Source organism: Crinia signifera, chromosome 3 (genome assembly GCF_055691185.1).
Source record: "Crinia signifera chromosome 3, ASM5569118v1, whole genome shotgun sequence".
NCBI lineage: Eukaryota > Metazoa > Chordata > Amphibia > Anura > Myobatrachidae > Crinia > Crinia signifera.
Window position 1 is genome coordinate 341,071,859 of NC_139219.1, and position 27,063 is coordinate 341,098,921.

A 27,063-nucleotide genomic window follows, 5' to 3' on the forward strand; every position below is an offset into this window, starting at 1 on the left:
CACATCAGACTCCCGCCACATTTCTCAGGCGGCACAAGGACCCAGCACACCAGACTCCCGCCACATTCCTCAGGCGGCACAAGGACACAGCACCCCCAGAAGGCCGCACAGCAGACTCCCGCCACATTCCTCAGGCGGCACAAGGACCCAGCACACCAGACTCCCGCCACATTCCTCAGGCGGCACAAGGACCCAGCGCCCTCAGAAGGCCGCACACCAGACTCCCGCCACATTCTTCAGGTGGCAGAAGGACACCGCGCCCCCAGGAGGCTGCACAGCAGACACGCACCATTCCTCAGATGGAACAAGAACACAGCGCCCCCACCTTACACGTATCTGGGGAGGTCAGGTCTAACACTAACCAAGTGCAGGGAATTCTGTGCTTCCCCCAACAGGTCTAGGTGTGGCTATCGCCATTCCTCCCACACTGACACGGCCAGAGCGCTGTCCTGCTACTCACCGTCAGTAGCGTGTATGTGCTGACAGTATACATATCTGTGTGATCACTCATGTCCGCCCATTCTCCACCTTTTACTGGAACCAACAAAATGCACTGGAAAATAAGAGATGCAAACCCACAATTGCAGGTTGCATAAGTCTGCACACCCTTCCATAATGGGGGCCGTAGCGTGTTCTGCTAACAGGGAGGTCAGGGAATAGTCATAATTGCTGCAAGTGCTGGCTGTTGGCGGTGAGGCTGGGGGAGGATCGTGGCGCGCACCCATTACATCTCCAAACAGTCACCTCTGCAGCCAGGGACCCCGGTGCAAAGCGCGTAGCTGCAGCCGGCTCGGTCCGCCAGCTCCCACGACGCAGGCAGATAGTAGCAGCAACTATATAAACCTTGCTGCTTTACGCCCTAATAAAATTCAAAATGCCCAGGAGTGAGACCAAGTGTGACCCGCTCCTGTAGGGCACAATCTAAGGCTGCCTGGGAGGGGAGGAGCTGGCCACACTCATTTACATTTAAAGTGCCCATGCCCCCTGTGGTCGCCTTCTATTCCCGTTACTCATGCTGATGAAGGAGAAAAAGAAAAAGGAAAAAAAGTCACGCCGTCCTAATGATCCGTACCCAGAGTAACGGGAGAAGAGAGGGGGTGGTGAGGAGAACAGTATTCCAGAGGAAGGAGCAGCACAGGAGATGTCCTGGAGCCCGGAGCATGGGCCGACCGGCGCGGGCCCTTACACGGAGCATGGGCCGACCTAATGATCCATACCCAGAGTAACGGGAGAAGAGAGGGGTGGTGAGGAGAACAGTATCCCAGAGGAAGGAGCAGCACAGGAGATGTCCTGGAGCCCGGAGCATGGGCCGACCGGCGCGGGCCCTTACACGGAGCATGGGCCGACCTAATGATTCATACCCAGAGTAACGGGAGAAAAGAGGGGTGGTGAGGAGAACAGTATCCCAGAGGAAGGAGCAGCACAGGAGATGTCCTGGAGCCCGGAGCATGGGCCGACCAGCGCAGGCCCTTACACGGAGCATGGGCCGACCTAATGATCCATAACCAGAGTAACGGGAGAAGAGAGGGGTGGTGAGGAGAACAGTATCCCAGAGGAAGGAGCAGCACAGGAGATGTCCTGGAGCCCGGAGCATGGGCCGACCGGCGCGGGCCCTTACACGGAGCATGGGCCGACCTAATGATCCATACCCAGAGTAACGGGAGAAGAGAGGGGTGGTGAGGAGAACAGTATCCCAGAGGAAGGAGCAGCACAGGAGATGTCCTGGAGCCCGGAGCATGGGCCGACCGGCGCGGGCCCTTACACGGAGCATGGGCCGACCTAATGATCCATACCCAGAGTAACGGGAGAAGAGAGGGGTGGTGAGGAGAACAGTATCCCAGAGGAAGGGGCAGCACAGGAGATGTCCTGGAGCCTGGGCCGACCAGCGCAGGCCCTTACACGGAGCATGGGCCGACCTAATGATCCATACCCAGAGTAACGGGAGAAGAGAGGGGTGGTGAGGAGAACAGTATCCCAGAGGAAGGAGCAGCACAGGAGATGCAAAGAGGAAATTTTCAACTTAGCTTGCGCTGATTCAAAATATCAATCCTGAGGTATGTGGGTCCCCGGAATGGAAATGAAGAAGAAGATATATATATAGTGAAGTATTTAATCACAACATATAAAAACACTCATTAAAACATCAATACAAATAAAATTCATCACATCAAAATATGGCAGTGGATTGGATAGCTTTGCAGAAAAATTACCAGAGAGGGTGTGAACTGGTATAGCAACACCGTTCATATAGAGCATATGATTTGCAGAATACCCCGGGTGATAACTGCTCCCTCCTTGCTCCTGATGTATAAAGTGCCCGTGCTCTGGTTCTGCCGTCCGTCCACCGCCTCACCAACCAACGCGTTTCAACCCGTTACAAGGGTCTTTTTCAAGGTCCTGATGATGTACACCTGATGTGACACTCCTGTGTGCGGCGCATATTCCCGCGCCTCACCGCCGCACACAGCTGAATCCTATACACAGTGTGCCTACATTGTCCATGATTCATTGCGGTGCGGCGGCCGGCCGTTACGTCATTTCCGGTTTGTAGTTCTTTGTGATGCCGCTGGGACTACCTCTCCCAGTGTCCATTGCATGTTTTGCGGTCACTTCCAGGATCGCGTCTTTTCTGTTTATTTAGGATCCGTTTTATAAACAGCGCTTTGTGCAAATATTCTGCTTAATTAATCTGTAACAATAGAATCCACTTTAAAATCATGCAACAATATAAAGAATTCTCTATTATACCAATTTGTCATGTTCCATATCGCATCATACACAGTACAGTTTTAAAGTGACAGTGCTCAGATCATTCATAAAGGTGCCCATACACTAGTAAGATTTATCTTCAGATCTGGCTGGTTGTAACAAAAACATGGTTATGGATGAGTGACAGTTTGTCAGTTTTCCAGCATTTCCAAGCAAATGGTCAACTGTCATTTGCTCTCATCCATAACCAGGTTTTTGTTCCAACCAGCCAGATCTGAAGATAAATCTGCATGTGTATGGCCACCTTAAGAACCATTTCACCTCAAAATCTGCATTGAGGCCTCCTGGTTGTAAGGTGTTGAGTTCATAGATGGTTCTCATTTCTTCTTTGGCTAGTTGTTTAGCTAGATCTCGTCTACGCCAATGGCCTTTGACCCATTTTATTCCACAGAATTTTTTTATCCCTGCTGTGGATTTATTATGGAATTTAGAAAAATGATCTGATAGTGCATGTGTATTTGTACATGTGTATTTGTACCCTTGTGTATATTTCGCACATGTTCACCAATCCTTGTTTTTAAAGCTCGTGATGTGCGGCCTATATACACAAGGTTGCACGTGCACTCTATGGCATAAATAACACTGGTTGTATTGCAAGTAATGAAATTTACAATTTTTACTGTACTTCCATTTAATTCAGTAGTTTTTGATCCCTCCCCCTTAATATTTCTGCAACCCAAACATTGGCCGCACCTATGAAACCTTTGCGTTTAAATCCTAGTGGTAAGCATTTTTGGGGGCAGTGCGCTACTCACTAGTCTATTTTGTAAATTAGATGCTTTTCTATATATACATTTGGGATGGGGAGGTAAAAGGTTCCCTATAATGGGGTCTTTCTTTAATACTTCCCAATGTTTTTTCAGTGATGCTTCAATTTTCTTATACTGACAATTATAGGTGGTAATAAAAGACCATTCAAAACCACTTCTTGTTTTTTTATAGGGAATCTTTTACCTCCCCATCCCAAATGTGTATATATAGAAAAGCATCTAATTTACAAAATAGACTAGTGAGTAGCGCACTGCCTCCAAAAATGCTTACCACTAGGATTAAAACGCAAAGGTTTCATAGGTGCGGCCAATGTTTGGGTTGCAGAAATATTAAGGGGGAGGGATCAAAAACAGGGATTTTGTACTTACCGTAAATCCTTTTCTCCGAGTCCACAGGTGTCACTGGAGTTACACTGGGGAATAGAAGGCGACCACAGGGAGCATGGGCACTTTAAAATAATTAATCAGTGTGACCAACTCCTCCCCTTCTACTTCCCCTCCCAGGCAGTCTTAAAGATCGTGCCCGAAAGGGAGCAGAAAGATATAACACACATCCGAGAGGAGGTTCATCACAACATAACATCATTCAATACGTATAGTAGAAAAAGAATATATATATATATATATATATATATATATATATATATATATATATATATATATATATATATATATATATATATATATATATATGAAAAAACACACACACACACACACACACACACACACACACACACACACACACACAGAGTCAAACCAGACAAGACAGGTGTGTAATAACCATGTTTAAATAACCCTGACAAGGGAAAACTCCAGAGGTTACCCAATAGGAACCTAACACTGAACGTAACAGGTGGAGAACAGCGCTGAGGTGGGCGTCCAGTGACACCTGTGGACTCGGAGAAAAGGATTTACGGTAAGTACAAAATCCCTGTTTCTCCTTCATCCACTAGGTGTCACTGGAGTTACACTGGGGACGTCCCAGAGCTTTCAACCCGGGTGGGTGAGCGCTGAGATCCCCTTAAAACAGAGCGGCCAAACTGAGAAGCTGGTGCCGCAAAGGTATCAAACCTATAAAAGCGCACAAAGGTGTGCCGACCTGACCATGTCGCAGCACGACAGAGCTGTTGCAAGGAGACCCCACGGGCAGCCGCCCATGAAGGACCCACCGATCTGGTGGAGTGCGTACCTATGTTAGTAGGAGGCGTCTGAGCCTCAGCAAGGTATGCCTGACGAATTGTCAGACGGATCCATCTAGCCAGCGTTTGCTTCGAAGCTGGCCATCCACGACGCACTGGGTCGTAGGTAACAAACAAGACATCCGTCTTGCGAAGAAAGGCCGTGCGAGAGACATAAATCCGCAGGGCCCTCACCACATCCAAGGACCTATCCTCAGGTGAAGCCTCTGTGAATGCTGGAACCACTATGGGTTGGTTCACGTGGAACGCTGAGACCACCTTTGGAAGGAAGGAGAGACTGGTACGGAGCTCTGCTCTGTCCGGGTGAAACTGGAGGAACGGTGAGCGACAAGAAAGCGCCCCCAGTTCCGAAACGCGCCTGGCCGAGGCCAGAGCCAAAAGAAGAACCACCTTCCAAGTGAGATATCGAAGATCCACCTCTTCTAACGGCTCAAATATCGATGACCTCAAATACCTGAGGACCAACTCTAGGTCCCAGGGAGCCGTAGGCGGACGAATAGGGGCTGAAGCCTCAGCACCCCCTGGAAAAACGTGTGGACTTCCGGAATGAGAGCTATACGTTTCTGGAAAAAAAATGAAAGTGCTGAAACCTGCACCTTAAGTGTATTCAGTCTAAGTCCAGAGTTTAACCCCTCCTGTAAAAACAGGAGCAACCGAGCCTTCTTGAACAGAGTAGAGGACACTCTGCGTCTTTCGCACCACGCCACATAGGATCTCCAAATCCGATGATAGTGTCTGGAGGTGACTTCCTTCCTGGCCCTCATCATTGTAGGTATCACCGCCCTAGGGATACCTGCATGTCTCAAGATGGACCTCTCAGCAGCCACGCCGTCAAATGTAGACATCCTAAATCTGGGTAGATGAAGGGACCCTGACTGAGGAGGTCCTCTTGAAGAGGTAGCGGCCACGGCTCGTCGATTAGAAGATCCGTCAGGTTGGTGTACCACGAGCGCCGGGGCCAATCCGGCGCTATCAGAAGCGCTGTTACCCCCTCCCTGCAAATGCGCTGTAATACCCGAGGTATCAGCGGAAAGGGAGGAAAGAGGTAAACGAACTGGAACGGCCAAGGGGCGACCAGAGCGTCCACCCCTGCGGCCTGAGGATCTCGAGTCCGCGCGAAGTATGTTGGGAGCTGGAAGTTGTGGCGGGACGCCATCAGATCCACCTGCGGACACCCCCAACGATGTATTAGGGACTGAAATACCTGAGGGTTGAGGCACCACTCCCCCTGGTGGGCATGTTGCCGACTTAGAAAGTCGGCCTCCCAATTGTCTACTCCGGGGATGAACACCGCTGACAAGGCCTGAGCATGGTTCTGAGCCCAGAGGATGATCCTGCTTACTTCCTTCATCGCCGCCTTGCTCCGAGTGCCGCCCTGTTTGTTTATGTAGGCGACGGCTGTGGCGTTGTCGGACTGAACTCTGATTGCTCTGCTCCGCAGCAGGTGTCCCGCCTGCAGAAGAGCATAGTAGACTGCTCTGAGTTCCAGCACATTGATGGAGAGTAAGCTCTCCTGCCTCGTCCATAAACCCTGGAACTGGTGTTCCAGCGTTACCGCCCCCCAGCCTCGAAGGCTGGCGTCTGTGGTGAGGAGAGTCCACTCCCATATGCCGAACCTCCTGCCCCTTTGCAGGTTTTCGGAGTTGAGCCACCACAGCAGAGACAGACGAGCTCGAGGAGACAGGGTCACCCGCTGCTGAAGATTCAGGTGAGACCCTGACCGCTGGTGAAGGAGAGACAACTGGAATTGGCACGAGTGGAAGCGGCCATATTGTACCGCCTCGAAGGAGGACACCCTCTTCCCCAAGAGTCTGGTGCAAATGTGCACCGTTACCTGTGGCCGTCGCAAGACCAACCTGACCAGGACCTGCAGGGACTGAACTTTTTCGGGCGGTAGAAAAACCTTTATCTGCTGGGTGTCCAGAATCATCCCCAAAAAGAGAAGACGTTGGGACGGCTGTAGCTGAGACTTTGCAAAGTTCAGAATCCACCCATGACTGATGAGAGTCTCCTGGGTGAGTCGTATGTTGGACAACAGGGCCTCCCTCGAACGATTCTTCAGAAGAAGATCGTCCAAGTAGGGGATGATGGTAATCCCCTGTGCCCTGAGGACCTCCATCATCACCGCCATTACCTTGGTGAAGACCCTGGGGGCCGATGAGAGACCGAACGGCAGGGCCTGGAACTGCCAGTGTTGTTCCTGTATAGCGAACCGGAGGAAGGCCTGGTGAGGAGGCCAGATGGGGATGTGCAGGTATGCGTCCCTGATATCCAAGGATACCAGGAACTCTCCCTGTTCCAGTCCCTGAATCACCGACTGCAGGGACTCCATCTTGAATTTGACCGCTTGTAGAAACGGATTCAAATCCTTTAGATTTAGTATAGGCCTTACCGAGCCATCCGGCTTCGGCACAAGGAACAGACTGGAGTAGTATCCCTGAGTACGCTGATCCTCGGGTACTGGTATCACAACTCCCGTTGTCCGCAGCTTGTCGATTGCTGACAACAGAAGTTGCGCCTTGTCTCCTGAGATTGGGAGACCGGTCTTGAAAAACCTGTTTGGAGGGACTAACCTGAAATGGATTTTGTAACCCTGGGTCACCAGATCCCTTACCCACGAGTCCTGACAAGACTGCAGCCAGATGTGACAGAAGGACAGCAGTCGGGCCCCGACTCTGGGATCCCCCAGATGAGACCGTGGACAGTCATGCGGCTGGCTTGGAGGACTTGGGCTCCTGGACAGCCGCCGAGGCGCCTCTGCCTCGTCCTCTGGAGCCTCTAGATGGAGCTCCGCCTCTGGAACGACCTCTGAATCTGGTCGTAGGCCGAAAGGAGGGCCTTTGAGGGGTCCTGCGTGTAGTTGGAGGAGCCGCTGAGGGAAGGAAGTGGAACTTACCCCCCGTTGCTTGGGAGATCCACTTGTCGAGCTCTGGCCCGAAAAGAACCTCCCCATTGAACGTCAGGGCCTCCACAGCACGCTTGGACTCTGCGTCAGCCTGCCATTGGCGTAACCAGAGAGCTCTGCGAGCTGATATGGATAAGGCCGAAACCTTGGCTGCAACCATGCAGACGTCAGAAGAGGCCTCTATTAAATAATTGGATGCCTCCTGGATCTGTTCAGCCAGCTGAACAATAGAAGCAGGGTCAGAGCCCTCACGGACCTCTGTTAGGATCTGAGAAGCCCATACCCCCATGGCTTTATTTACCCAGCACCCGACCTGGGCCGGACGCTGAATAATTCCAGCTGCTGAAAAAATGTTCTTAAGGGTTACCTCCAACTTACGGTCAGAAGTATCCTTAAGAGTGGTAGCACCCGGCACCGGGAGAACCGTCTTTTTAGACAGTCGTGAGACTGAAGAGTCCACTACTGGAGGAATCTCGACCCTCTTTCTACCCTCTGGTGGAAGAGGATAAGCAGCCAGAAACCTCTGAGGTACCTGGAATTTTTTATCAGGATGATTCCAAGCCTGCAATATATGTTCATCCAACTCCTCCGCTGGGGGGAAGGTGGGTGACTGCCTTTGTCTCTTTCCAAAGAAAGAAGGACGAGCAGGAATGTCTGTGTCATCTGACACCTTGCAGGCAACCTTTACCATATGTATAAGGTCCTCCAGACCTGGAGTGGCTGGGGCCGGCTCTTGCGTAACTAACGCCTGAGCCTCAGGTTCCACCTCATCATCATCATCATCATCATCATAATTATCTGGAAGGGCAAATTCGCCCTCCTCCAGATCAGGCATATTGTCATACTCCCCAGAGGGCTGTAATACCCTTTTCCTGAGTAAGGGAGGGGGATTTTGCCTAGAAGATGAAGCAATGGCGCCCTCTGCTGGTGTCAAGGCCTTTGTTAAGCTCTGCACAGCAGAAGTCAAGGAAGCCTGTTGAGTTCTGGAAGTCTCTCTGTCCTTTTGAGCTGCAGAGAGCTCGCAAGCTAAATGAGACATCACATCAGCTAATTGTGAAGCCCAAACAGGGGTATGAACGGGGGACTCTGGAGCTGGGGGTAAAGCAGCGCATTTATCACATACAGAGTCTCCCTCCTTAGAAGGCGTAAATTTAACAGCACACTTCTTGCAAGTAACCCTCTTGGAGCTACCCCCTGCCATGGTTCAACAGAACACCCAGCAATCACCACACACTACCAGACTGATCACAGATAGTAGGTATAGGATAGGCAGCAATATATTATGCTGGAAGGGAGAGACAGTGAAAGTAAAAGAGCCGTCACAGAGCTTTGTACAGCGCTATGGCATATACCTAGGAGCGCTATAGCTCTAAGTTTGAGACACAGCCCAAACTGTCTCCACCTAGCTCTAATCCCCACTGTAACTCACAGACCGGATAGAGCGTTCAGCAGGACGGTCACCAGGGGACAGGAATCGCCCAACTGCAGTCAGGATAGATCTGCAGCGCAACTGTGGAGCCTCCAGCAGCGTGTTCAAACGGCGCCAAATGTCCAAGATGGCCGCCGCGACTTGCAGGAACGCTGGGGTATGCCAAGGCCTGCTGGGAAGTACCGCGCGGTAACTCCGCCCCCCGCCTGGCAGCTCCGTCACCCATAATGGCGCCAGGTTTAAAAAACCCTCTGCTGCACCGCCGTTTGTGTCCCTGACCTTCCTCTAATAGGAAGGCAGGGTAATACTCACAGTGCTGCGGCCATGCCGTCGGCGGTGGGGCTGGGGGAGGATCGGGTGCACGCTGCGTGTGAGCGGCGCCCGTTACAGCTCCAGAGACGGTGGTCTCTGGCGCAAACCCTTAAGCAGCAGCCGGCTCCCTCCGGCAGGCTCCCACGTCGCAGGCAGATAGTAGCAGCAACTATCTGCCTGTCCTCAAAGGCAAAACTTGCTGCTTTATGCCCTAATTATCAAAAAGGCCACGAGATGAGCCAAATGTGACCTGCTCCCTTTTGGGCACGATCTAAGACTGCCTGGGAGGGGAAGTAGAAGGGGAGGAGTTGGTCACACTGATTAATTATTTTAAAGTGCCCATGCTCCCTGTGGTCGCCTTCTATTCCCCAGTGTAACTCCAGTGACACCTAGTGGATGAAGGAGAAACTACTGAATTAAATGGAAGTACAGTAAAAATTGTAAATTTCATTACTTGCAATACAACCAGTGTTATTTATGCCATAGAGTGCACGTGCAACCTTGTGTATATAGGCCGCACATCACGAGCTTTAAAAACAAGGATTGGTGAACATGTGCGAAATATACACAAGGGTACAAATACACATGTACAAATACACATGCACTATCAGATCATTTTTCTAAATTCCATAATAAATCCACAGCAGGGATATAAAAATTCTGTGGAATAAAATGGGTCAAAGGCCATTGGCGTAGACGAGATCTAGCTAAACAACTAGCCAAAGAAGAAATGAGAACCATCTATGAACTCAACACCTTACAACCAGGAGGCCTCAATGCAGATTTTGAGGTGAAATGGTTCTTATAGATGATCTGAGCACCTGTCACTTTAAAACTGTACTGTGTATGATGCGATATGGAACATGACAAATTGGTAAAATAGAGAATTCTTTATATTGTTGCATGATTTTAAAGTGGATTCTATTGTTACAGAATATTTGCACAAAGCGCTGTTTATAAAACGGATCCCAAATAAACAGAAAAGACGCGATCCTGGAAGTGACCGCAAAACATGCAATGGACACTGGGAGAGGTAGTCCCAGCGGCATCACAAAGAACTACAAACCGGAAATGACGTAACGGCCGGCCGCCGCACCGCAATGAATCATGGACAATGTAGGCACACTGTGTATAGGATTCAGCTGTGTGCGGCGCGGGAATATGCGCCGCACACAGGAGTGTCACATCAGGTGTACATCATCAGGACCTTGAAAAAGACCCTTGTAACGGGTTGAAACGCGTTGGTTGGTGAGGCGGTGGACGGACGGCAGAACCAGCTAATTTTGCACAGAGCACGGGCACTTTATACATCAGGAGCAAGGAGGGAGCAGTTATCACCCGGGGTATTCTGCAAATCATATGCTCTATATGAACGGTGTTGCTATACCAGTTCACACCCTCTCTGGTAATTTTTCTGCAAAGCTATCCAATCCACTGCCATATTTTGATGTGATGAATTTTATTTGTATTGATGTTTTAATGAGTGTTTTTATATGTTGTGATTAAATACTTCACTATATATATCTTCTTCTTCTTCTTCATTTCCATTCCGGGGACCCACATACCTCAGGATTGATATTTTGAATCAGCGCAAGCTAAGTGACACCTTTGAAAATGTCCTCTTTGCATGTACACTTTTGGTGGAGGTTTTGGGAAAACTCCACATACTTAGGAGTCACTGGCATTGCAGCTTATTGCGCACTCATAGTCTAGTACACTGTAACCTTTTCAGCACAGGAGATGTCCTGGAGCCCGGTGCGGGAGGACACGGGGCATGGGCCGACCGGCGCGGGCCCTTACACTGAGCATGGACTGATTCCAGCTGCATGTCGCTGGTTCTAGGTTAGGCAAGTTGGAATCAGGTCGGACATGAATGACACAATGAGCACCTGGGCGTCCAGACTGTATAAGTGATCAGCAGGAGAACAGACACAATGCTGGGTGGGCCACACAGGTGAACACACAATCTTACCGGATCCTATCTTGATGAGTCCGTTGTGTTGGATGAATATGGTGTCACAGGTCAGATTCCCATGGATGATCGGGGGATCGCAGGAGTGCAGGTAGCTGTAAGGACATACAGAGAATCAGGGGGCTGCAATGATATAACTTATAGCGCACACACACACACACACACACACACAATGCTGCCCAGGCAGCACATAACACTGTCGCTGGCAGTGTACTATCCATTCCCAGAGAGATGTACACAGGCCACATGTGACATCATAATGACATCACTGGCAGTGTACTATCCATTCCCAGAGAGATGTACACAGGCCACATGTGACATCATAATGACATCACTGGCAGTGTACTATACATTCCCAGAGAGATGTACACAGCCAACATGTGACATCATAATGACATCACTGGCAGTGTACTATCCATTCCCAAAGAGATGTACACAGGCCACATGTGACATAATAATGACATCACTGGCAGTGTATTATCCATTCCCAGAGAGATGTACACAGGCCACATGTGACATAATAATGACATCACTGGCAGTGTACTATCCATTCCCAGAGAGATGTACACAGGCCACATGTGACATAATAATGACATCACTGGCAGTGTACTATCCATTCCCAGAGAGATGTACACAGGCCACATGTGACATAATAATGACATCACTGGCAGTGTACTATCCATTCCCAGAGAGATGTACACAGGCCACATGTGACATAATAATGACATCACTGGCAGTGTACTATCCATTCCCAGAGAGATGTACACAGCCCACATGTGACATCATAATGACATCACTGGCAGTGTACTATCCATTCCCAGAGAGATGTACACAGGCCACATGTGACATCATAATGACATCACTGGCAGTGTACTATCCATTCCCAGAGAGATGTACACAGCCCACATGTGACATAATAATAATGACATCACTGGCAGTGTACTATCCATTCCCAGAGAGATGTACACAGGCCACATGTGACATAATAATAATGACATCACTGGCAGTGTACTATCCATTCCCAGAGAGATGTACACAGGCCACATGTGACATAATAATAATGACATCACTGGCAGTGTACTATCCATTCCCAGAGAGATGTACACAGGCCACATGTGACATAATAATGACATCACTGGCAGTGTACTATCCATTCCCAGAGAGATGTACACAGCCCACATGTGACATCATAATAATGACATCACTGGCAGTGTACTATCCATTCCCAGAGAGATGTACACAGGCCACATGTGACATAATAATAATGACATCACTGGCAGTGTACTATCCATTCCCAGAGAGATGTACACAGGCCACATGTGACATAATAATGACATCACTGGCAGTGTACTATCCATTCCCAGAGAGATGTACACAGCCCACATGTGACATAATAATAATGATGACATCACTGGCAGTGTACTATACATTCCCAGAGAGATGTACACAGCCCACATGTGATATAATAATGACATCACTGGCAGTGTACTATACATTCCCAGAGAGATGTACACAGCCCACATGTGACATAATAATAACGACATCACTGGCAGTGTACTATACATTCCCAGAGAGATGTACACAGCCCACATGTGACATCATAATGACATCACTGGCAGTGTACTATACATTCCCAGAGAGATGTACACAGCCCACATGTGACATAATAATAATGACATCACTGGCAGTGTACTATACATTCCCAGAGAGATGTACACAGCCCACATGTGACATCATAATGACATCACTGGCAGTGTACTATACATTCCCAGAGAGATGTACACAGCCCACATGTGACATCATAATGACATCACTGGCAGTGTACTATACATTCCCAGAGAGATGTACACAGCCCACATGTGACATAATAATAATGACATCACTGGCAGTGTACTATACATTCCCAGAGAGATGTACACAGCCCACATGTGACATCATAATAATGACATCACTGGCAGTGTACTATACATTCCCAGAGAGATGTACACAGCCCACATGTGACATAATAATGACATCACTGGCAGTGTACTATACATTCTCAGAGAGATGTACACAGCCCACGCATGACATCACTGGCAATGTACTGTGGTGGCTCTTATGGGAGACTAACACGAATTACCAAGGTTTAATTACCAAGATGGGAGTTCTACTGAGGATTGGATGTTGCTACGAGCAACCAAATAGATTACATCTTCTAGATCTGGGGTAGCCTACTCCAGTCCCCCAGAGCTACCAACAGTTAACCTTTTCCATGTCTCCTCACTGAATCACAGTCAGTAATGAGTGCACCAGCTGGGTGTCTGGAAAATGTGTCAGTGAGTAATGGGTGCACCTGTGCAGCAGCTAGGTGTCTGGAAAATGTGTCAGTGAGTAATGAGTGCAGCAGCTAGGTGTCTGGGAAATGTGTCAGTGAGTAATGAGTGCAGCAGCTAGGTGTCTGGGAAATGTGTCAGTGAGTAATGAGTGCACCTGTGCAGCAGCTGGGTGTCTGGGACATGTGTCAGTGAGTAATGAGTGCAGCAGCTAGGTGTCTGGGAAATGTGTCAGTCAGTAATGAGTGCACCTGTGCAGCAGCTGGGTGTCTGGGACATGTGTCAGTGAGTAATGAGTGCACCAGTGCAGCAGCTGGGTGTCTGGGAAATGTGTCAGTGAGTAATGAGTGCAGCAGCTAGGTGTCTGGGAAATGTGTCAGTCAGTAATGAGTGCACCTGTGCAGCAGCTGGGTGTCTGGGACATGTGTCAGTGAGTAATGAGTGCACCAGCTGGGTGTCTGGGAAATGTGTCAGTGAGTAATGAGTGCACCTGTGCAGCAGCTGGGTGTCTGGGAAATGTGTCAGTGAGTAATGAGTGCAGCAGCTAGGTGACTGGGAAATGTGTCAGTGAGTAATAAGTGCACCTGTGCAGCAGCTGGGTGTCTGGGAAATGTGTCAGTCAGTAATGAGTGCACCTGTGCAGCAGCTGGATGTCTGGGACATGTGTCAGTCAGTAATGAGTGCACCTGTGCAGCAGCTGGGTGTCTGGGACATGTGTCAGTCAGTAATGAGTGCACCTGTGCAGCAGCTGGGTGTCTGGGACATGTGTCAGTCAGTAATGAGTGCACCTGTGCAGCAGCTGGGTGTCTGGGACATGTGACCTGTTGGTAGCTCTCGAGGGCTGGGGTTGGCTACCACTGTTTTAGAAGGTGCTAAATAAATAAGGTAGATTCTGATTTGTTGTCTTCTGAACAATTATCCTGAACCTGTGGCCCTCCAGATGTTGTGGAACTACATGTCCCAGCATGCCCTGACCGTTTTGGCATGCTCTTATAGGAAATGCATGCTGGGACATATAGTTTCACAACATCTGGGGGCCACAGGTTAAAGACCCATGATCTAAACCCTACTAACCCTTCTGTTGGCTGGTTGGGAGTCTGTGTGTGGCCGGGTAGTAGTAGTACGTTTATTTATAAGGCGCCACAAAGTGTCCGCAGCGCCGTACATAGCAAACAAAAAACAAATGACAAGGTAACGTACAGGGTGTGTTGAAAAATACAGTATAAATAGGGGTATAGCTGGTAGAACTAAAATCAGCATCAGTTCAGAAGTAGGTGTCAAAATTGTCGAGGAGACTGAAGATGAAGTAGAGGAAGGGAAGAACAGGACAGGAGCACAGGTGAGGTAATGAGGTAGGGTGAGTACATGAGGAAGGAGGGCCCTGCTCATAAGAGTTACAGACTAAAAATAGGTGGGTGGACAAACGAAAAACAATAGGATAAGTAGGAACGGAGGGGAACGGAGGCAGGATAGGAGGATCAAAAGAGGTTAGGAGGAGGGATAGGCTAGTCGAAAAAAGAGGGTTTTGAGGGAGCGCTTGAAGGAGGTAAGGGAATCAGATAGCCTGATGGGTGGTGGGAGGTTGTTCCAGTGCAGGGGGCAGCGCGAGAGAAGTCTTGGACATGGGAGTGGGAGGAGGTGATTAGGTGAGAGGTCAGTCGGCGGTCAGCGATGGAGCGAAGAGGACGGGAGGGAGTGTGGATAGAGATCAGTGAAGAGAGGTAAGGAGCGGTGGAGGAGGAGAGCGCCTTGTAGGTGGTGGTGGTCCTTTGAAGTCAATGAACAGAGAGCAAAAAAAGAAGCAGCAAGTGCAAAGATCACCCAAGCGCTGAGTCAGCCGGGCCCGCAAACCTCTCTCCCATGGCAGATATTCCAGCTGAGGAACTGGGAAGCTGTTGCAGTATGCAGAGGAGGACCCTGGTGGATGCTGTAACAATGCAGACCTTCCCGGCCAGCCGGAGCTGTGCTACCACTGGCTATTGGTGGGCTTGGAGGTTGAGGAGCTGCCAATGACAGCACAAGTAGTACAGCTGGGTGAATGTTGGTACAATTACATATGCCATCCGAGGCAGAAGTAGCTGCACAGCCTGCTCCCCTCTAGTAACTGCAGGGAGACGTCAGAACTTCCTGGAGGAATTCTCCAGGAGAGCAGCCCCAGTTCTGCTGCGGACACTTCCTATTGGGAGGGAAGAGTTCAGAGATACATCCCTCTGGAGAAGAGGGCGGAGATGCCCACACTGTACCAGGAGCTAATCCCACTTTCCAGCCCATACATATTTGGGACGGATGGAGAAGAGGAAAAAGATGCCCACACTGTACCATGAGCCACTCCCATTTGCCAGCAGATATATATTTGGGACATACGGAGAGGACGGAGACACCAACACTATACCAGCAGCCACACCCAGCTGGGGGGGGAAAGAAAGAAAGAAAGGGTACTGGTTTCCAAGCACGGCCACACCGATTTGCATCGGGTTGGTCATGTCGGAAAAATTGCGTTGGTCGCATCGCATGCGACCAAATCGCATGCAATGCGACCGACCCGATTTTGACATTGAATCAAATGTGAATAGGGTCCCTGGGACCCTATTTTACATTGGATTTAATGTAAAATATTCCCCAGACCCCCAATTTTACCCCCTCAACGCCACCCCACGATTGACGCCAACCCGAAGCGTGGCGAGCGCAGCGAGCCCGCGAGGGGCGGCGGTGCGCGTCCTCCGACCTTTTCATACCCCTACTATCCACGTCGGCGTGGACTTGAGAATATAAAGTGTGGCGAGCGCAGCGAGCCCCGCGAGGGGACGCGTATAACTTCCACCGAGCCCGAAGCGTGGCGAGCGCAGCGAGCCCCACGAGGGGACGCATATAACTTCACAGGTATACGTGTCCGCTCGACACGCTTCGGGCTCGGTGGCTCGCTGCGCTCGCCACACTTTATATTCTCGACTCCACGCAGACGTGGATAGTAGGGGAATGAAAAGGTCGGAGGACACGCACCGCCACCGCTCGTCACGCTTCGGGTTCGCGTCAATCGTGGGGTGGCGACGGGGCCATATACAATGTGAAATGGGTCATATTGGCCCATTTCACATTTTTTCCTATGTGAGATGGACTTAATCAAGTCCATCTCATCTTGTGCCATTATAATGGCACAAGACCGACGCGATGCTCCCGATTTCAATGTTAAAAATATTTTAACATTGAAGCCTATGGCAAAATTGCGGGCATCGCGTCGGGGGCCATGTTAATGGCCGCAACCGACGCGATGCCCCCCGATTTTGCCTTTGCCGGCAAAATGGACCTTAACTTTCAGGTACACGATGCCCGAGAAAGAAAGAAAGATAGATAGATAGATAGATAGATAGATAGATAGATAGATAGATAGATATATGCAGGGCTATTTTTCAGCAGGCTCCAGCAGGAACTGAGGCCCTTATTCTAGTTCACTCTGACAAAATATTTCTTAGATGGACAAAACCATGTGCACTGCAGGTGAGGCAGGTGTAAAACCCCACCCAAATCTAATTATCTCTGCACAAGTAACACCTGCCTCACCTGCAGTGCACATGGTTTTGTCCATCTAAGAAATATTTGGCCAGAAAGAGTGAACTAGAATGAGGGCCTCAGTTCCTGCTGGAGCCTGCTGAAAAATAGCCCTGGATATATGACAGATGGAAAAGAGGTCGGTGATGACCACACTGTACCAGGAGCCACACCCAGTTGCCAGCAGATAGATATTTGGGACAGATAGAGGGGAGGGATGTGACGCCCCCACAGGGTTCTGATGTGCTGCACACGCCATACACAAGTGTTACATATCACATTAGTTACATGAAGCCGGGTGTCGCGCTGTGAATATGATGCACAAAGAGGCTTGCTATTGCTCACTGCACGGCATACTCATTCTAGGTGTAGGAGGACACATCTCTAACACCCAGTAACAAGTGTAGATGGAATACGAAGCACAATATAATAATATCAGCACAGCACAGGGCCGGAGAGCGGCACAGCACAGGGCACGGACGGAGAGCGGCACAGCACAGGGCCGGAGAGCGGCACAGCACAGGGTCGGAGAGCGGCACAGCACAGGGTCGGAGAGCCCTGACTGGAGAGCGGCACAGCACAGGGCCGGAGAGCGGCTCAGCAGACCATCGCCACATTATAATCAGCACAGCTGGGACCACATCCATGCCATGCTGCATTACTCATTACCGAGCAGCAATGGGCATTTCCCCAGATATGTGACCATACTTCTGGTGTTCCTATCCCTTGTATACTGCTGGGCAGCACAGTGGCTGTAGTGTACATCACTGACCTTAAGGCAGAGAGGATCTGCGTGCACCACCTCTTCCACGCCTGCAATAGAAACACAGGTTATACTGACAAGTACTCTGCAGCAGAGCGGATGGATGTACGGGGCAATACTCTGCAGCAGAGCGGATGGATGTACGGGGCAATACTCTGCAGGAGAGCGGATGGATGTACGGGGCAATACTCTGCAGGAGAGCGGATGGATGTACGGGGCAATACTCTGCAGGAGAGCGGATGGATGTACGGGGCAATACTCTGCAGCAGAGCGGATGGCTGTACGGGGCAATACTCTGCAGCAGAGCGGATGGATGTACGGGGCAATACTCTGCAGGAGAGCGGATGGATGTACGGGGCAATACTCTGCAGCAGAGCGGATGGATGTACGGGGCAATACTCTGCAGGAGAGCGGATGGATGTACGGGGCAATACTCTGCAGCAGAGCGGATGGATGTACGGGGCAATACTCTGCAGCAGAGCGGATGGCTGTACGGGGCAATACTCTGCAGCAGAGCGGATGGATGTACGGGGCAATACTCTGCAGCAGAGCGGATGGATGTACGGGGCAATACTCTGCAGGAGAGCGGATGGATGTACGGGGCAATACTCTGCAGCAGAGCGGATGGATGTACGGGGCAATACTCTGCAGCAGAGCGGATGGCTGTACGGGGCAATACTCTGCAGCAGAGCGGATGGCTGTACGGGGCAATACTCTGCAGCAGAGCGGATGGATGTACGGGGCAATACTCTGCAGCAGAGCGGATGGATGTACGGGGCAATACTCTGCAGGAGAGCGGATGGATGTACGGGGCAATACTCTGCAGCAGAGCGGATGGATGTACGGGGCAATACTCTGCAGGAGAGCGGATGGATGTACGGGGCAATACTCTGCAGGAGAGCGGATGGATGTACGGGGCAATACTCTGCAGGAGAGCGGATGGATGTACGGGGCAATACTCTGCAGGAGAGCGGATGGATGTACGGGGCAATACTCTGCAGGAGAGCGGATGGATGTACGGGGCAATACTCTGCAGGAGAGCGGATGGATGTACGGGGCAATACTCTGCAGGAGAGCGGATGGATGTACGGGGCAATACTCTGCAGGAGAGCGGATGGATGTACGGGGCAATACTCTGCAGGAGAGCGGATGGATGTACGGGGCAATACTCTGCAGGAGAGCGGATGGATGTACGGGGCAATACTCTGCAGGAGAGCGGATGGATGTACGGGGCAATACTCTGCAGCAGAGCGGATGGATGTACGGGGCAATACTCTGCAGGAGAGCGGATGATGTACGGGGCAATACTCTGCAGGAGAGCGGATGGATATACGGGGCAATACTCTGCAGCAGAGCGGATGGATGTACGGGGCAATACTCTGCAGCAGAGCGGATGATGTACGGGGCAATACTCTGCAGCAGAGCGGATGATGTACGGGGCAATACTCTGCAGCAGAGCGGATGGATGTACGGGGCAATACTCTGCAGGAGAGCGGATGGATGTACGGGGCAATACTCTGCAGGAGAGCGGATGGATGTACGGGGCAATACTCTGCAGCAGAGCGGATGGATGTACGGGGCAATACTCTGCAGCAGAGCAGATGGATGTACGGGGCAATACTCTGCAGGAGAGCGGATGTATGGGGCAATACTCTGCAGGAGAGCGGATGGCTGTACGGGGCAATACTCTGCAGCAGAGCGGATGGATGTACGGGGCAATACTCTGCAGCCGATAGAAACTCAAAGACTATAATCTGTAGGACAAAGCTGGGGATATACCTACACCCCCCTCACACGCTGTCATATTACCCCATCTCTCAGCTCCCGCGTCCCCCCAAGCTGCCTGACACTTACCTATACCCACCTCACACGCTGTCATATTACCCCATCTCTCAGCTCCCGCGTCCCCCCAAGCTGCCTGACACTTACCTACACCCACCTCACACGCTGTCATATTACCCCATCTCTCAGCTCCCGCGTCCCCCCAAGCTGCCTGACACTTACCTACACCCACCTCACACGCTGTCAAATTACCCCATCTCTCAGCTCCCGCATCCCCCCAGGCTGCCTGACACTTACCTACACCCACCTCACACGCTGTCATATTACCCCCATCTCTCATCTCCCGCGTCCCCCAAGCTGCCTGACACTTACCTACACCCACCTCACACGCTGTCATATTACCCCATCTCTCAGCTCCTGCGTCCCCCCAAGCTGCCTGACACTTACCTACACCCACCTCACACGCTGTCATATTACCCCATCTCTCAGCTCCCGCGTCCCCCCAAGCTGCCTGACACTTACCTACACCCACCTCACACGCTGTCATATTACCCCCATCTCTCAGCTCCAGCGTCCCCCCAAGCTGCCAGAGTATCGCCCCTCAGTATATAAGACACCCCGACTGTTCTGCACATGGTAAGTCCAACTGGGAACGCCGTAATAGTAGTACTATGGGCAGTTTTCAATGACAATATTCTCCGTGCATGGCAAGCGGTTTTTTTTTCGCTCGCGATGTTTTTGTTTGGAGACTCTCCGTCACGGCACTTAATACACTATTCAATGTGACTGAGACTCGCCGTCCCTCAGCCAATCCAGCGTATGAGGCGACGCTGCAGGGAGCCTGAGGACGGCGGCAGGCAGGGAGATGGAAGTCTCCCTGCCTGCCCCAGAACGTATGTGGGGGGGGCAGCAGGGGACCGGGTATAGTCACTGCTCCCGAATATATATATATATATATATATATATATATATATATATATATATATATATATATATATATATATATATATATATATATATATATTCGGGAGCAGTGACTATTGCGTCTTTATTGCGATGCCTGATGAAAATGTCGCAATAAAGACATTGAAACGTTGCCTTTAAACCACTTCATGTCCTGTTAATTTGCGAGGAGTGCCGCACCTCCAAACTACTGTATGTAGAGATATATATATATATCCACAGCAAAGGGAGGCACTCAAGTAAGAAGAAATAAGACTCAGAACACAGCCTGTTTCAGTCTACGTTTCAATGGTCCTCAGCCATTTTCATCAGGACATAAAAACATGTACAAAACACTCACCCTTTTGTGCTCCACCATCACCACGAGTCCGTGTGCGCCGGGCGGGGCGTCCTCCCGCTGCGGCGCTCAATGATGACGTCACCACGTGCACCCGTCACCATAGTTACAATACAACAAACTGTCGGAAATAACAATAATGTAAGCAGGTAAACAAGCAACCTATATCAGAATGTATACAGCAAAGAATCGTATAAATATTAAATAAGGCATTCCTATAAGAAGCAATTAAGACCTAAAGTCTCATTCAAACCATTCGGGCTAAGCGTATCCAAAGTGAAGATCCACTTAGCCTCTCTCTGCAGAAGCAACTTGGATCTATTACCACCCCTCTGCAATGGTGGAATGTGATCAATGATTTTATGTTTAATCGCTGTTGGTGAATGACCCATAGCCGCATAGTGACGTGCTACGGGTTGTTCACTGAACAAAAGGTACCAGTGAACAACCCGTAGCACGTCACTATGCGGCTATGGGTCATTCACCAACAGCGATTAAACATAAAATCATTGATCACATTCCACCATTGCAGAGGGGTGGTAATAGATCCAAGTTGCTTCTGCAGAGAGAGGCTAAGTGGATCTTCACTTTGGATACGCTTAGCCCGAATGGTTTGAATGAGACTTTAGGTCTTAATTGCTTCTTATAGGAATGCCTTATTTAATATTTATTTATTTATTATTTATTTATTTATTTGCAGTTTCTTATATAGCGCAACAGATTCCGTTGCGCTTTACAATAGTAAACAGTGATAAAACAAACTGGGTAACAACAGACAGACATGGAGGTAGGAGGGCCCTGCTGCAAGCTTACAATCTATACGATTCTTTGCTGTATACATTCTGATATAGGTTGCTTGTTTACCTGCTTACATTATTGTTATTTCCGACAGTTTGTTGTATTGTAACTATGGTGACGGGTGCACGTGGTGACGTCATCATTGAGCGCCGCAGCGGGAGGACGCCCGCCCGGCGCACACGGACTCGTGGTGATGGTGGAGCACAAAAGGGTGAGTGTTTTGTACATGTTTTTATGTCCTGATGAAAATGGCTGAGGACCATTGAAACGTAGACTGAAACAGGCTGTGTTCTGAGTCTTATTTCTTCTTACTTGAGTGCCTCCCTTTGCTGTGGATGTGTGTGTCGACATTTCTACATGTCGACTTTTTGGATGGCAACAAGGACAGCTACTCCGTTATTGTGAGTGCCGGTACCTATGTAATATATATATATATATATAGCGGTGTAGATAGGTGCGGCACTCCCAACAATAATGTACTCGAAACTTATGGTAAGTTTAGCAACGTCTCAACGTCGTTTATTAGACGTTTTCATCAGGCTTAAAGTCAGAACAAACATTACATACCTTTATATACCACAGTGACTCCTGATGCTTCCACACGCTGGCCCACTTCCGGGTCCCACAAACGTGACGTCATCAGTATGCGTTAAGTGCTCCCATCACCAAGACAACTAAGACTAAACAATAACAGATACGTATGAGCATGTTAGACAGTGGAATCAGGTCGATATATGCGACCTTAAACATGATATACGAATACAGTCATAGAGCAAATGCAAATCAAAACAATTCAAACAGGCGTACATGTCCGTAGCATATTACCAAGTAAATATAAACGTCCTAGCAATCTGTATTAGCTGCAAAACTACTGCGCATCAGACTAACCGGGCAACAAGCTCAGCGATCACAGTGCAGGAATCAATAATACGCTAATAGCGTACGCTACGCATAATATTAACTGGAAACACAGGTATATTAAGAATATGGGGTAATTATTTACGCGTCATGCAGCTTAAGCCCAAATGTTCATTGAGGCCATTCGGTGCAATGGTCCCCAAACGATGAATCCATCTGGTTTCACATTTAAGTAATTGTAGACCTCTATTGCCACCTCTGAGATTTAAGGGAATATGGTCAATCATACGGTATTTTAATTGCGGGAGGGTATGTTTCATGGTCAGAAAATGTTTAGGTACAGGTAGGTCACACTTTCCTCCTCCCAGTGCGGCCCGGATGGTAGAGCGGTGTGTGGTAATGCGTTCTTTGAATGTCCGCTCGGTCTTGCCAATATATGACAAGCCGCACGGACAAATCAATTGGTAGACAACGTATTTGGTGGAACAACATAGCGTATGTCTAATGGTAAATTTAGTGCCTTGTTGGGGATGGTAAAACGTATTACCGGGAATCATGTATGCACATACCGTGCAGGTACATCTAATACAGCCTCTGTGGTTAGGCATGGTAGTATTATTGAAACCAGTAATGTCTGTTTTAACGAGTAAGTCCCTCAGGTTAGGACCCCTTTGATAACAGGACATGAGTTTGGTATTGGGTATGTTCACATCACGATCACTGGAGACAATTGGCCATAGCTTTTTGGATACAGCATTGACGGTAGTGCTAGCTGTAGTATATTTAGTTACCCAAGGGATAGTGGGTGGTGTCTCAGATTTGTCTTTAGATAACATGAGCTGTTCTCGGGTGACCAACGACACTCGGTGTCGGGCTGCCAACAAGTCATGTTGTTTGTACCCCCGTGCACTGAATCTGCCCATGAGAGCATCAATTTGAATGTTGGCTTCAATCGGGTCTGAAATGATACGTTTTAAACGTACCATTTGTGAATAAGGGAGGCCTTTCACAAGGTTACGCGGATGACAACTGCTTCCATGCAAAAGGTTATTGCGGTCAGGTTCGTATGTGGGGTAGGGGCATGCCGCAATTTCTCGTCAACCTGTGAATTCAGAAGGCGCATATAGGTCTTGATAGAGGGGTTGGTAAGTTGCGGGTCAAATGTCAACCTTGGCAGTAGTTTTTGTAGTTGCGGGGGGATGGTAGTAGTAAGAGGCGGCTGGTTTGTACGTTGTGACTGTGCAGCTTGATTTTTAGAAAAGAATTCTTTTAATTTTAATTGTCGACACAATGCGTGTCGTTCAACTTGCCAATCCAGGAGGTCCATGTTAAGGGAGGGCACGAATGAAAGCCCCAAAGACAATATTCTGTCCTCATCAATTGTAAGTTGGTAGGATGATAGGTTCACCACTAGATTCTTGTGGGTATCGGTGGTGCGCCTTCTGAATTCGCAGGTTGACGAGAAATTGCGACATGCCCCTACCCCACATACGAACCTGACCGCAGCTGACTGCATCATTCTGAGGAATTATCCAACAATAAAGACCTGATATTTCGTCCAGCGGACAAAGGAGGTGCACTTGTGGTGATGGACTTTGCCATGTACAAATCCGAATTGGATGATCAATTGTCTGACTCTAGCACTTACAAGAGACTGTCTGGTGACCCTACCTCTGAGTACACCAAAGTGTTGGCGAACTCACTCAAGAGAGCAGTTGAAAATGGGGTGATCGAACAAAATCTCATGGATGCACTTATACCTGACTTCCGGTAGCCCCGGTAATATACAGCATCCCTAAAATCCACAAGTCCCTTACCAACCCCCCTGGACGCCCAATTATAGCGGCCCGCAACTCATTGTCCCAACGCGTATCAGTATTCATTGACGCTATTTTTCAGCCATATATTGTTAGACAACCCTATTACCTACTTGACACTACAGCGTTATTACACGCCCTGGCCGCATTACCGACCATGAATCAGGACACTTGGCTCGTAACCCTGGACGTTAAAAGCCTGTATACAATCATACCCTACGAGGCTGGTATGCGGGCAGTTGAATCATTCATCAATCAACAACCTGATTACTGTGGTCCTGACTTGTCATTTATGTTGTCACTCCTGGACTTTGTCCTTACAAAAAACTTTTTCATTCATGATGGTAAATTTTGGTTGCAAATTAATGGTTGTTCGATGGGGTCTAACGCAGCACCTGCGTATGCGAATATCTATATGTTTAGTATCGAACAGACATTGTTTTTTAGTGACCCATTATTTGCAGCTAACATCTTGTTGTACCGCAGGTTTATTGACGATCTGCTTATTGTTTGGTCTGGACCTATTGCAGTACTTACGACATTTGTTGATAAACACAATGCATCCACTAGCCCTGTAAAACTTACCATGACGTGCGATCAAAAAAGTATCAGTTTCTTGGATGTCACGATTTCTCTTAACAATGGCATCATTGGCACAACATTGTACCAAAAAGAAACTGACCGCAATAACCTTTTGCATGGAAGCAGTTGTCATCCGCGTAACCTTGTGAAAGGCCTCCCTTATTCACAAATGGTACGTTTAAAACGTATCATTTCAGACCCGATTGAAGCCAACATTCAAATTGATGCTCTCATGGGCAGATTCAGTGCACGGGGGTACAAACAACATGACTTGTTGGCAGCCCGACACCGAGTGTCGTTGGTCACCCGAGAACAGCTCATGTTATCTAAAGACAAATCTGAGACACCACCCACTATCCCTTGGGTAACTAAATATACTACAGCTAGCACTACCGTCAATGCTGTATCCAAAAAGCTATGGCCAATTGTCTCCAGTGATCGTGATGTGAACATACCCAATACCAAACTCATGTCCTGTTATCAAAGGGGTCCTAACCTGAGGGACTTACTCGTTAAAACAGACATTACTGGTTTCAATAATACTACCATGCCTAACCACAGAGGCTGTATTAGATGTACCTGCACGGTATGTGCATACATGATTCCCGGTAATACGTTTTACCATCCCCAACAAGGCACTAAATTTACCATTAGACATACGCTATGTTGTTCCACCAAATACGTTGTCTACCAATTGATTTGTCCGTGCGGCTTGTCATATATTGGCAAGACCGAGCGGACATTCAAAGAACGCATTACCACACACCGCTCTACCATCCGGGCCGCCCTGGGAGGAGGAAAGTGTGACCTACCTGTACCTAAACATTTTCTGACCATGAAACATACCCTCCCGCAATTAAAATACCGCATGATTGACCATATTCCCTTAAATCTCAGAGGTGGCAATAGAGGTCTACAATTACTTAAATGTGAAACCAGATGGATTCATCGTTTGGGGACCATTGCACCGAATGGCCTCAATGAACATTTGGGCTTAAGCTGCATGACGCGCAAATAATTACCCCATATTCTTAATATACCTGTGTTTCCAGTTAATATTATGCGTAGCGTACGCTATTAGCGTATTATTGATTCCTGCACTGTGATCGCTGAGCTTGTTGCCCGGTTAGTCTGATGCGCAGTAGTTTTGCAGCTAATACAGATTGCTAGGACGTTTATATTTACTTGGTAATATGCTACGGACATGTACGCCTGTTTGAATTGTTTTGATTTGCATTTGCTCTATGACTGTATTCGTATATCATGTTTAAGGTCGCATATATCGACCTGATTCCACTGTCTAACATGCTCATACGTATCTGTTATTGTTTAGTCTTAGTTGTCTTGGTGATGGGAGCACTTAACGCATACTGATGACGTCACGTTTGTGGGACCCGGAAGTGGGCCAGCGTGTGGAAGCATCAGGAGTCACTGTGGTATATAAAGGTATGTAATGTTTGTTCTGACTTTAAGCCTGATGAAAACGTCTAATAAACGACGTTGAGACGTTGCTAAACTTACCATAAGTTTAGAGTACATTATTGTTGGGAGTGCCGCACCTATCTACACCGCTGTCTATTCTCATTGGTGAAGGCACCCAATCACTATCTATCTAGCGTTGGAGCTGTGGTTGTGCCGGTCATCCGTCCAAAAAAAAAATATATATATATATATATATATATATATATATATATATATATATATATATATATATATATATATATATATATATATATATATATATATATATATATATATATATATATATATATTTTTTTTTTTTTTTTTTTTTCTATTAAATATATATTCATGCGCTATAAGCACATGAATAAAAATAGCATGCCCCTCCTCAGAATAAAATTCCTGATTTTTTTACACCAAAATTAAAACAAAAAACCTTTTATTTTAATAGTTCACATTCCACTTTTCCATGAAAAGATGGAGAATTA

General features: G+C 48.5%; 1 protein-coding gene across 1 annotated transcript in view; it reads right to left on the minus strand.

The window, feature by feature from the left end:
- The window catches only part of NRBP1 (nuclear receptor binding protein 1), a 106,043-nt gene that overhangs the window by 69,235 nt on the left and 9,745 nt on the right, over window positions 1-27,063 (minus strand). The window contains exons 5-6 of the mRNA XM_083175121.1: window positions 17,987-18,027; window positions 11,357-11,451 (exon numbers count right to left, since the gene is read on the minus strand). Of these exons, the coding sequence (XP_083031247.1) occupies window positions 11,357-11,451; window positions 17,987-18,027 (136 nt within the window). The remainder of the gene's footprint in view (window positions 1-11,356; window positions 11,452-17,986; window positions 18,028-27,063) is intronic.